The following is a 12,023-nucleotide window of genomic DNA, read 5'->3' as shown; positions in this document are numbered from 1 at the left end:
TTTTCCATGACTAGGTTTTTAACGAGGCACCACGTAATACAAGATGGATGATCAAGGGGGAGTGTTATAAATTAAGCATTGAAATGATCATCCACTTCTTTACCAAACTCAAGCACTATGATCATCCACTCCTTTACCAACTCAAGCACTATGATCATCTACTCATCAAGCATTATGATCACCCACTCATTTACCAAATTAAGCACTATCTTTGTTATTTTATGTATTGTTGTTCACTATAAATACCATCACTCATCTCACTCTATTGTACACCAAAAAACAAGAACAAGAGTTTATAATCAAAGAACCATTACATCTTCTTCTTCTTCCTTATAATAAACTCTCTCCCTTATACTAGTGTTATTTGCTTCCTACGGGTATTAAATTCTACTCTTATTTAAATTTCTCGATACTATAAATTATAAGTTATTTCATAACAGTAAGCCCTTTTTCAAAAAAAAAAAACAATCAGGAATATAATTTCAGAATAAACAAGCTTCATACTAATCACGGTATTAATGGTGAATGTCATTATTTTAGACTAGTAATAGTACAAGGCTTCGCTAATCATAAGCAACACACTCATGTGAACTTGTGATTTGCAAAGAGAGTTCATATAATATAGAGATACATTATTCAAACTGTAAAATAAAGTTATATGAGTTATGTAAAATAAAGAAAAAACACCTATCAATTTTGTTTGTTTTCTAAGACACAAACATATCATAAACCCGAAGATTTATGACTGAAACACAAGTTTTCTCGCTGCTCATTCGGGTTGGTTAGCTTTCTTCTACCTCTTACGACAAGAAGAGACAAAGATTGTCAAAACTCAATCATTGTAAGAGCTAAGCGCCGCGACAACCGATCCGGTCGTTGAAAAAGCCGAGGAAACTTCCGGGTGATCTTTCCACGAGGTGTTGATTTTCAAGGACGGGTATAACCAAGACTTAACCGAACCAACAAAGGAATCCGGTTCAACACTAAGTATAGCTTCCCAATCGATTTGTAACCCTTTAGGGATACTCTCGGTGAACTCCATATTAGCAGCTAGCAGAAGTCCTAGTAACACTACGAATCCCGTTACCGCTGTCCCTCGAGCTAACGGCATAAAATTGTACCTGCCAAAGACAAAAACACCCAACACGTTCTGAGTAATCAATCAATAACGACCATATGTTTTAAGTTTGATCAGTTTACCAGTAGTATGTCATGCGCAAGATAGCGTCTCTGACGGTTTCTAGAGCCTGGAGGTTGGTAGAACCGTAATTCTCTCCACAGTAGGCATTGCATAAAGCCTGTGGGATTCATAAGGAGATTTTTGAAGTTTGTTTTCTCGGAATGAAAAACATAAAAGTAAACTATAATGCTTACCTCCCAAGCTGAGGTCATTTCTTCATCAAAATCACTCCACCTCGCAGGTGTACATGGAGTTCTAATCGCAAAATCATACCCAAGACTTCCCCTGGATTAAGAGAACAAAGAGATATTAGTCCAAGGAAAGTGGTAATCAGAGTTTATGTGAAAAATGTTTGCGTAGAAGGATAGATTACGGTTTCCTAATGCAGGTGATTCTAGTTCCTTCAAGCCGTTTCCTGAAGATAGTAACCAAAAGAGGAAGAATAGTCAAGCAAAAAAAAAAAAAACAAGAGCAACGGTGAGAAGAGAAGACTTGTGGTTTTATAGTAATAAACAAACAAATTTTACCCTTCGAATGCGGTACTGTGGCACCAAGTAGCCACCCAGAAATCCTCACCAACAATTTTGTGCAGCTCTTCACACGTTTCAGCACGCATTATCTGCATCCCGTTGGGCAATTTCAGTAAGATAACGAGAATCATTCACATTTACGCAAGAAGAAAAGGAAGACTGACTTCTTCTATCTTATCATCTTTAGATAGATCAATCACTTTATCTGCCTTGCTGCGTACACAGAGTTTCTCCTTGATGATGGTCTTTGTAAGATTCAGGGTTCTACAATAGTATATTATGGAAATTGATCATTCCATGGGAGAGAGAAAAATCCACGATTGAATACATGAAAAAATGCTCACGTTCTATGTAAACATTGTACCTTTCATAATTTGGAAAATAGCGTATTACTTTAGCTTGTCCGAGTACCATTGGCGTATGAGAACCAAAACCAGAATTAAACTCTTCGCTGCAAATTGCATAAATAATCAAATGAAAGTTAAGTTCAGAAACTGAAGCTCAGAGACTTGAAGATGGCAAGAGGCTTCTGTTCTAAGAATCATTAGATACACCTACTTATATAGCAATCGAAATGGAACATGTACCTTAGTTTGTTAACCCACACAACTGGGTCACAAGGCTCTGAAATTTGTCTCCATCTGACAGCAGAAGAATAAACGTCTTGCCAAGACAAGATAGAGCGGCCAGATGATCGATCTTCTAGTGAGGCATATCCAGTTGAAGTTTCACTGGAAGTGCTCGTACTACATCCGGCACCACCTCTATTCTGGCTAAGCATGTTGATTCTCTCTCTCCTACGGTTTTTCTTCCCATTTTTTGCCATGCCTTTGTTTGAATTCCTCCACTCTATGCGCCAAGCTTTTGAAACCTTTTGAGCAATTTCTAACACAGCTAATCCTGCCATACGGTGCTGTAAACACAAATGATTAATGGGACGTAACCATGATAGTTTAGCCAGGAGAGGCTAGGCGTACAATTATATGCATAATAGAGAGTATAGAGGGGATATATATATATATATATATATAGATAGATGCAGCAGGGACAAGAAAAAAAGAGAATGTTGAGGTAACTACTCCAAGTTACCTGGCGTCTGTTCGGTAAGAATCCAGGACAAAAGTATTGGATTTTCTTTCCAATCATATCAGTAAAACGCAGAAGATTCGCCTTAGGTTTGGTTATTGCAAGATCTTGCTTTTTCAGTTTACCCTTCTTAAGGGATTCTCGTAGGGGAGGTTGTCTGTAAACCTTTTCACATACATCTTTTGGGTGTAATCTTTTGCACCAGTACTCCTGTAAACCCACAGGAAAAGAAAAATCACATACATCACTTGAGAGCACTCATAGGCATCTCATAAAGGAGATATCAGAAATATCGACAGAGATATATATCACCTTGAACATTGGATCTATGTCACCATCAATATCAAAGCAGAAAAACTCACTACTAACTTTGGAAGCCGTATACAAGGCAAGCTCTTTCTGCGGAATAAAAAAAAGGATAACATAAATATTAATTGTGAAGGAAATGTTCAGCGTTGCAACATATGAAGCATCCAATATTAGAAAGTAGCAACGCAATATCCTATCATTACAGGTTTGCTACAAAGAGAATGTACCAAGACAGTAATTTTGCACATAACATTTCAATTTAAGCTTTCAATCAAGGCAACCTTTGGATTATTAACAAAGACAAAACATATTTTGGAACCTGATAAAATGCCAAGCATTGAAGAACAAATTTCTCCACTGCATCAAGTTCCACATCCACTGTAGCATCGTAGTCCTTCACCTGTGAGGATATGCGAGTAATAATAAGAGAGAGTCTCCTTATAAACTGCAGCAATAATGTTGACATATAAATATTTAATCATTTACCGCTTCTCTATACTCCCCTACAGCATGATGGCAGGAACCTCGTAGGTACAAGCACTCTATTGAACTCTCAATGCTCAAGCCAATAGATAATTCTTGGATAGCCTTCCTGAAAATTCAAATACCAAAACAACTACAGGTGATTAGGTGAATAATAAAACTGTTTTAAAGACCAGCCTTGTAGATAAATCCCAAGGTGAATATGACCATCAAAATTCTCGGTTGCTCTAACAGAGATCTTTTAACACCAAGAACTAGGAAAGAAAATCTTAATCAGACATCATATCTTGAAGTACATATACACATTGAGATATACGTGAGTTTTAGGTAACACGCACATTAACCAAGGCATATTTTCCTCTTTAACCAAAATTTCAGTTTCCAGTAATCTTAGTATAGCCTAACGATAAATACCTGTGTTCACCTAATCCATGGAACACTAATCCACGCAAATGATAGGCCTTCCAAACCCTGGTTAAGAAAGGAAAAATTCCATGAATACGATGGCAAACCCAGAAATATTGTGCAACATGTGATAGTTCATCTCAACTAAGAGCTACCTGTTGTCAACTTGTAGAACCTGATCAATGCATTCCAAAGCCTTGCTGTGGTCAGCCAACTCTTGATAGAACTGCCAGGAAACAACATCAAGTACAGTGAATAAAAAAGTGTGAGTGTATCATAGACAATTGATTTAAGCAAGAAACTACGATGGGCCAGCTAAATTAAGGTCATTTTCCAATGGCAGAACAGAAGTAACTTTCAGGAAAACCTTATTCACCATCATATGCATGGAAACCCAAATTGAAAAAAAAGAAGAATAAAGCAATGACCAAATACTATTTTCATGACAATTAAGCTAAATAGTTAAAAGTTCTACAGAAATATAAATTAGTAATGCGTGTTACCTGGGCGAGATGTAGCCATGCTTCAAGATAATTACTATCCAGCTGGATGGACTTCAAATGCGCCTCTTCAGCTTTTGTATATTCACCAAGAGATGCAAAAGCTAGTCCCTGGAAAGATCACAAAGTTTTGTTAAGAAAACATTTGCGGACTTGGTCATGGTCACTTCGGAGACCAAGAATAACAACAGACGATAGTCTTACCAAATAAGTATATGCGGACTTGTTATCTTTCTCTTGCTTCAGACATATAGATAAGTCTTTTACAGCAGCAGTAAAGTCCTTAGATCTAAAATTAATAATACCTGAATTAATTGAGACTGTCAGTGGTAATAAAACCTGAATGCAGTTATTAAGATGTCAAAACTGAAATAGGTAGCAAGATTTAAAAGGAAATACATCATAAAGACCCTTACCCCTTTCATGCAAAATATCAGGTGACTTTGGCTCCAATTCCAGTGCTCGAGTCAAATCTTCAACCGCCTATCACCAAAGAGTAGATTAAGAGTGTGCACAAGAAACGTTTCTGAACTTTTACCCACAAAATGCAAGCACTAAACAGGCTTAAACACAGACATCAATCACAGGCTAATCCAAATTATTAAATATCAATCAGAAAATATTATTTATCAATCAATGAATGTGCAGGGTCGAACAGAGCCCCGTCAAATACATTTATTATTTGTGCTTTTAGCTCTGAGTATAAGAACATAAGCAGCGAAATTGTGGAACCACTAACCTCAGCAAATTCCCCAAGAGCAGCACGAGCCTGTCCTCTCCGCTTCCAGGCCTCACCTGCTGCTGGATTCGATTGAATAGCCTAACCAATAGGAGAAGAATTGGTGAACTTAACCCACTGTGGTAACAACTCTTGCCAAATATACGAAGAATACCATAGTAAAATCATCAATAGCATTTTCAAGATCTCTTTGGAATGCATAAGCTGTCCCTCTTCCTATAAGTGCCTCAGGGTAAGTAGGTTCTTCTTTAAGCACCTACAGAGTGCACACAGATAAACTAAAATGGTAAACAAATAGATCCATTCATTTTTACCAAACAACCTCTAAGAAGAAAGTAAAACGGAGAAACGAAAAGCAAAAGAAACTCGGTGGAGTACATGAAAAAAATCACCTTATCAAAAATAGATATAGCTTTCATGTAGTTTCCTTCGTTCACCTGTTGAACGAAAAAAAAAGTCAATTGATTAAGAGTTTCGAAGCTATACCTCAACACCAGTAAGATACAATGTAAAATACAGATTGCTATACCTGTGCAATGCCTCTAGAAAGTCGAAAATCCACACTTATAGAATGGGTTTCAGATATTCTCGCTATGGTACACTTCTTATTTATCTTGGTTTCATCGCTAACTCCACAACGTGCCTCAGCTTTAAGGCTCAATTTGCTAATAGATCCGGACTTGCTACTTAACTTATTCCCAATGACCGACAGATCCCCTAACCGATCAGAAGTTTCCGATAAATCATCACGCAAATCAGAACCATTACATGGTTTAGATGAAGAACCATTCATTTGGCTACCAGACTTTACATTCTCTTTCTCCTTGTAAGCTAATCCATTACGTGACTCGGAGGCACCACCAGATTGCTTGGATGCATCATTTGGAACACCATTAATCTTTGATTCCTCACCCAATTCCCTAGACGACTCATGGGTGTTTCCATTGCTACATGCTCCTGACTCGGTAACAGTCATACTCGAGGGTACTTTCTCATCAGAATTCTCAGTAGCACACGAACTTATAGACGAGACAGGGGTCTCTTGCCCTGTTGTCTCAGCGGCAAGATGGTTCAGAGTGACATCAATCTCTGGCCTTGCAGCATTAAGTAGCTCATCAAATTCAAGTAGCTGCTTCACATCTGAAGTCTGCTGCAAAGCAATATTGTAACCTTGCTCCAAAACAAGAAGAGCTTCCTGTTTTCTCCCCAAAGCCAAAAGAGCGCGTCCTACATGGAAACAAAGCTTAAGCAACCGTTTCCCCAAAGCTATGGCTTAGAATCATACTCAACCACCAGAGGCAACAGATAATCGATACTCTGAAGCAGTAAGTTGAACTAACCTTTGAGTAGGTAAGCTTGAATGGCACAAGGCTCAAGCTGAAGTGCCTTGTCACAGTCCTTAATCACATGCTTGTGAAGCTCCAATTGATTATAACAAAAAGCTCGATTGCTGAGATTGAAAAGAGAATCAAATTGATACCGATCTGAATTGAATTGAATTGAATTGAAGATCAGCGAACCAACCATATATCGAGAATCGAGCACTGCTTAGCAAGGAGCGAATCGAGAACTCTAATCGCTTTAGACCAGTTCCGCGAGCTGCAGTGCTTTGCCAATTCGACTCGCTCCGATGCCGCCGCCGTCTCCATTAGCTACGAGCGCGTCCGCCTCCGATGCCCTGGGATGAGGGGTAAAACGGGAACTACAAAGAGTGGTGAAAACTGCCAAGAGAGAAGAAGACTTTTGGGAAGAGATTAAAAGTTAACGATGATGGGTGGGGTGCTTCTTCCTGTGGTGGAAATCAAATCCTTGAGTGAAAATTCCCACACGTGTGAAGTCTCCTCTCACGTGTGCCAGCCCACTAATCATCGCTGTTTTTTTAAATGTGGCCCAGCCCAGTATACTACGCCTCTCCAACCGATAAACCGAATTAAAGAGTCATGTCTTAATGCTACATTTTAAGCAAAGAGGATGAACGTTTGAATATTTAGAAGATTACAACGGATTTACGAGGATGTTACAAGACGTAGACAAACGAGAGCGGATGGAAAATACTTTTTGATTAGATCCTGACACATGGAGTTCCATTAATGGTTCAGATTCATTCTAACAACCTTATAAAAATTTGACTCCAACGGCTCATCAAGACTCTCAAGAAGATGAAGTCAATCTTTATGCTAACAAAGAATCATTGTCATTATCACTTTTGAAGAGTTACAAAAAGTTCTGGTAGATTCTAAATAATTTTTACTTTTGTAAGTTTTATATATTTGATATTTTTATTTTGAAATAAATGATTTTTGGTAATATAAACATTTTTAAAAATAAAAAATTAACATGATAATTTTTCATAATATGATTGGTGATTTGGCTTATAATTTCAATTTTAATATAGTATAGATTAAGAATTTTTGTTAATTAATTGCTTATAAATCGTATTATGATAATATAATTAAATAAAAAATCTTTGGTTCATAAGTTTATATAGCCCATAATATAATTGTTTTGCAAGAACAAAGAAACCATTACTCAATTCTCTATGACTACCTCATCGCTCAAGTCGTCTTCAGATTTCGTCGTCGCTGGTTTCCAAAACGATCTTCTTCTTCTCTTTCTTGGCCTTTTTTTCTCTCTTCTTTCTTTTGTGATGCCATCTTTAGGATACAATGTCATATCGGAGCTCCCAGAAAAACTGTAGTTATGTCGACAGATGCAGCGTGGCTGGTAAGTAAACCACAGTATTCTGATTTAATGAAGTTGACAACCATGTATGATCTTCTAAGAAGCTCCACTTTGCTGCGAAAATACCTATCACCAGACATCAGGATAAGATCTCTACCTTTGTAACATCCCTTCTCCAATCTTTCAGCCAAGTCTTGGTATATTGTTGACTGATATCAGTATGTTTCTAAAAATGTACTAATAATGTCCAATAAGATGAATATTGCTGTTCCACTTTCGCCAATTCTCCATTGCATTTGAAGATTTTATCGTTGATCTCCTATTAAGAGAGAATTGAATGGTTAAACAAAAATCATACATAAAGTAGCTGTCTTTATAGAAAGTAGTTCCAAATAATTAAAAAAACATCTATCGACATACATTTGATCAAGTTTGAGAACGAATCTCATCGCCAAAATTTTCTATGCACCTATAAAAATCGAATTGAATATACTTACTTGTCATAAAATACTACAGTTAATATATAAAGCAAACAATTATATACTTTAAATATAATCAATTGAAAGTGAATTTATTAACCTTCCGATCGATTTTCTAAACGCATGATATCTATCCACTGTCGTATAAACTACATCCCCATACAAATAAAAATATCCAAATTAGATATAAAGATAAATATATTTTAATGTCCAAGATAGTTATGTTAAGTTGGCTTGGTTAACTTGACCCAAGAAGAAAAAGGGTTGGGAGTAGAAGGAACATGTCTCACAATTCACATTCAAGTCAAGCAAACCTCAAAGAATGGCATTTCTTCCCTTCATTGGCATAAAGAAAAGTAATGAACTTCAGAGCAATTTTTATCTCTAATAGTAATCATGAAAAAACAAAAGATAAGTATCAGAGCAATTTATCTCTAATAATAGTCAATTCTTTTTATAGAACGATATAATCACAAGTATATCATCATAGGCATTTTAAGATGTTTTAGATTGACTAGGAATTGTGAGACTCAACTGAAATTTCAAAACATATTGATAATTCAATGTGGGATAATATTTTATAACATAATTACTATTTATTTTGACATACAAATGGTAAGTGTACAATTAGGAAAGAAGGAATCATGTGACATTCAACCACAAATATAGATAGTAATTAATTTAAACAAATCTGATTTGACCATTGTCATTGTCTTTTGTTTATAACATATTTCTAAAAGTCAGGATCACACACCAATTTTTTGTATAAATACACATAGGACCAACTTGATTTGGTAAAAGGAAACTAAAAAGTGTGTGTGAGAGAGAGTAGAGAAAATGGGCAAAGGAAGAGCGCCATGTTGTGACAAAACCAAAGTGAAGAGAGGACCATGGAGCTACGACGAAGACCTGAAACTCATCTCTTTCATTCAGAAGTATGGTCATAAGAACTGGAGATCTCTCCCTAACCAAGCTGGTAATGTTTCTGATCTTAAAGCCTTGGTCTTCCTTGGGCTTTTTGAAATCTTCTGGTTCTGTAATCTTATGTCTATCCATGTATGCATGTAATGAAGGATTGTTGAGGTGTGGCATGAGTTGTCGTCTTCTCGATGGATTAATTACCTCAGACCTGATGTGAAACGTGGAAATTGAACCAAATCTCGACCGGTCGGTTTATTTATAAGTTATATAACTCCTCGTTTGTTCTTGAGGCAACTAAAAATACGAATATTCATGATGATAAGAAGAAGCATTTGGATTCATTCAATAGAGAATATGTTTTCAAAGTAACTCATTAGACTTGTACAAAACTTTAAATCTAATGAAAAGCCATATCTAGTAGTAGATTATTTCATCTTCTTCTTCTTCTTCATGGGGGTGGGTGGTCTTATAACTCCTAAGCAGAGTCGGTTCCGGTCAACAAAGATTTGGCCGGGGGGATCATTGCCACACCGAACCTTTCTTCCTTGGAGTACTTCTTTCGTAAAGCTCCCTTCTTACTCTCACTCCCTTCTTCTTGTTGCTTCCACTGCTGAAACGCCAATAGCTTCGCACAATCCCTGTTTCATCATCATTGTGTAAACAATCAATCAGCTTGATGAAGATGGAAAAGGATCTTTTGTTTTACACACACTCACATGAGCTGAGTCTCAGAATAGCCGGTGTGATGCTTGAGAGTGTTAGTCCAAATGGGAACTTGGTGAAGAGCTGATCTCGCTGCGTAGATTGCAGCTGCAGCAACCAGTGATGGGCTGAACATTATGGTCGTGTCGTAATGCATTACTCCTAACTCAGCCAGATAGTGCACCATGTTCTCCATCTGAAAGACATAAAACAAGAACCAGTTTGAGAAACTGACAAAACCAGTCTGTAATAAAAGATCTCTTACTTGTTTGTCTGCAATGGAAGCTTTGATGAAACGTGCGAGGAAGACGTAATGCGTCGGAACTGTCAAGTACCACTCGAGTGTAGACAGTATTGTCTTCTCCATCACCAGAATCTGTTTGTGACTGTATGCGTGGTCTGCAATGTCAGCTAGATCCTCCACCTGTGGTGGCCAGATCTCTTCGTATTTGGATGACATGAGAAGCGCACTGAGACCAACCAGCTGAAGCTCTTTTCTAGGTATAGGCTTAGCAGACAAGAACCGATCCATGATGTTAACGGTGAGGTAAAACGTCTCAGGGTTTAGCTCGAATCTGACGCATACATCTATCAGCCATTCAACGAGAATCAGTCTCATCTTCTCGTTAATCTCAGGCTGTGACCTCATGTAATCAGTTGGACGCCATTCACTCTGCCAATGTTTATACAAGTTTCATTAACACAATGTCACAAAAGGAAAGATTCATGAATGAGTAAGTAAGTTTAAGTAGGAACCTCAACAGACTTGTAGAAGCTGTAGATATCTTCCACATACTCAACAGCTGCAAGGTCACTCTTAGCATCAACAGAGTCGATATCAACAATCTCTTCTTTCTTCTTTAAACCACCACAAGCAGCCTGTGAATAATAAATAGCAAACAGAAATTTACAGAAGAGACCAAACATGAAAAGAATCATTAGTCAAATGTTAACCTTGCTTCTAGCGGTGAGAACAGATGTGTAAGAGACTGTTGTTTTCTTCTTCTCCTGGACAGCAACTAAACCAAGTTCTTCATCACTGTCTGAGCTTATCTCTATAACCTCTACGTCCTTTGGTTTCTCAGCTCTTTTCTTTGGCTTTGGTACCGCCACAGGTTTAACAAGCTGCAAATGCCAAAAACGATATTAACATGAGCTATTAACAGATCTACACAAACTTTGAGATGTGTTACCTCAACGAGTGGGGCGTGTTGAGAGCGTGTACGAGGATGGTTGATCTTAGCCGGGTCGTTGTTCTTTGGGTGATTTCGTCGAACAACATTGCCTATATCACGAAGAACCTGGCGGTTTCTTCCTTTCGCAGCCTTCTTGTCATCATCATCTTCCACTATCACAACAACATCACCTTCATACACAACAACCAAGTTCACATCTTTTTAGATTCAGTAAATTAAAAATTAATTCACAACTATAAATAACAAGAAATTCAAGAACAGAACTCAAAACCCAGAAACAAGAGGTTCAGATTTATAGATATGAGTTTTGATAATAAAACCGATTTAAAACAAAAAAATCAAAAGAACATCTCGGATCAATCTCTGTACCAGTGGTTTGCTGAGGAACAATCGATCGAGACGCCATCATTTTCGTTAGTATTTTCTCTCTTCTTCTTCTTCTTCTTCTTCTTCTTCCGATGATTAGTACTAAAATAGTGGGGCCTCTATAAAGGAGGCTTCTTGAGGAAGATGAGCGGTTTCTCCCAACGGTCTGATTTTTCTAATTTTGATTTCAACGGTGCCGATGGAGTCTTCATCCAACGGTGGAAAACTGATGCTCATCCGTTTAGGGTTGAATATCTTGGGCTATAGATAACGAGAATATCTTTTTGCATAAGGCCCAAAAGCCCATTAAGTGCTTTGGTCTGTTTGATGAAAACTGGCTGGCAGCATGTAGAGAGAGTTATTATACCTGGCAGCTCCATTGTCTGAATTTGAATGTTTGGTTCCCTCAACCTACACAAGTAACAAAAGGCTTTTGATGTAATGC

General features: G+C 37.5%; 2 protein-coding genes across 3 annotated transcripts; both read right to left on the bottom strand.

Annotated features, from left to right (window-relative positions):
- Positions 1-587: 587 nt before the first annotated feature.
- LOC106309448 (suppressor of RPS4-RLD 1) lies at positions 588-6,995 on the bottom strand. Of its 2 annotated transcripts, XM_013746475.1 has the most exons (23): positions 6,757-6,995; positions 6,573-6,682; positions 5,762-6,459; positions 5,625-5,669; positions 5,387-5,488; positions 5,233-5,313; positions 4,910-4,976; positions 4,698-4,798; positions 4,497-4,604; positions 4,149-4,219; positions 4,003-4,059; positions 3,592-3,697; positions 3,425-3,505; positions 3,109-3,195; positions 2,800-3,006; positions 2,298-2,623; positions 2,075-2,161; positions 1,875-1,974; positions 1,708-1,799; positions 1,554-1,595; positions 1,375-1,465; positions 1,201-1,298; positions 588-1,121 (listed from the first exon to the last, which is right to left on the bottom strand). In XM_013746475.1, the coding sequence occupies exons 1-23, from the start codon at positions 6,879-6,881 to the stop codon at positions 833-835; spliced, it is 3,171 nt and encodes a 1,056-aa protein (XP_013601929.1). In that variant the 5' UTR covers positions 6,882-6,995; the 3' UTR covers positions 588-832. The 2 variants fall into 2 exon arrangements, with proteins under 2 accessions (XP_013601929.1, XP_013601935.1); XM_013746481.1 differs by lacking the exon at positions 3,109-3,195.
- A 2,632-nt stretch (positions 6,996-9,627) lies between these two features.
- Positions 9,628-11,792, bottom strand: LOC106308023 (cyclin-B1-1). Its single transcript, XM_013745138.1, has 7 exons — positions 11,582-11,792; positions 11,210-11,382; positions 10,971-11,141; positions 10,773-10,895; positions 10,282-10,689; positions 10,031-10,212; positions 9,628-9,952 (listed from the first exon to the last, which is right to left on the bottom strand). The coding sequence occupies exons 1-7, from the start codon at positions 11,619-11,621 to the stop codon at positions 9,790-9,792; spliced, it is 1,260 nt and encodes a 419-aa protein (XP_013600592.1). The 5' UTR covers positions 11,622-11,792; the 3' UTR covers positions 9,628-9,789.
- Between the last annotated feature and the right edge of the window lie 231 nt (positions 11,793-12,023).

The sequence above is a fragment of the Brassica oleracea genome, chromosome C1 (genome assembly GCF_000695525.1).
Source record: "Brassica oleracea var. oleracea cultivar TO1000 chromosome C1, BOL, whole genome shotgun sequence".
Lineage (NCBI taxonomy): Eukaryota > Viridiplantae > Streptophyta > Magnoliopsida > Brassicales > Brassicaceae > Brassica > Brassica oleracea.
This window is presented reverse-complemented; position numbering and strand designations above follow the sequence as displayed.

Bases quoted from the DNA above. Each gene is read 5' to 3' on its own strand.
- LOC106308023 (XM_013745138.1), bottom strand. From the start codon at position 11,621: ATGATGGCGTCTCGATCGATTGTTCCTCAGCAAACCACTG. The intron at 11,383-11,581 runs GTACAGAGATTG...TTGTGTATGAAG, and splicing joins TGTTCCTCAGCAAACCACTG to GTGATGTTGTTGTGATAGTG. The intron at 10,896-10,970 runs GTTAACATTTGA...TATTATTCACAG, and splicing joins TTCTCACCGCTAGAAGCAAG to GCTGCTTGTGGTGGTTTAAA.
- LOC106309448 (XM_013746475.1), bottom strand. From the start codon at position 6,881: ATGGAGACGGCGGCGGCATCGGAGCGAGTCGAATTGGCAAAGCACTGC. The intron at 4,220-4,496 runs GTAACACGCATT...GTTTCCTGGCAG, and splicing joins CATGGCTACATCTCGCCCAG to TTCTATCAAGAGTTGGCTGA. The intron at 1,596-1,707 runs GTAAAATTTGTT...TACTATCTTCAG, and splicing joins CACAGTACCGCATTCGAAGG to GAAACGGCTTGAAGGAACTA.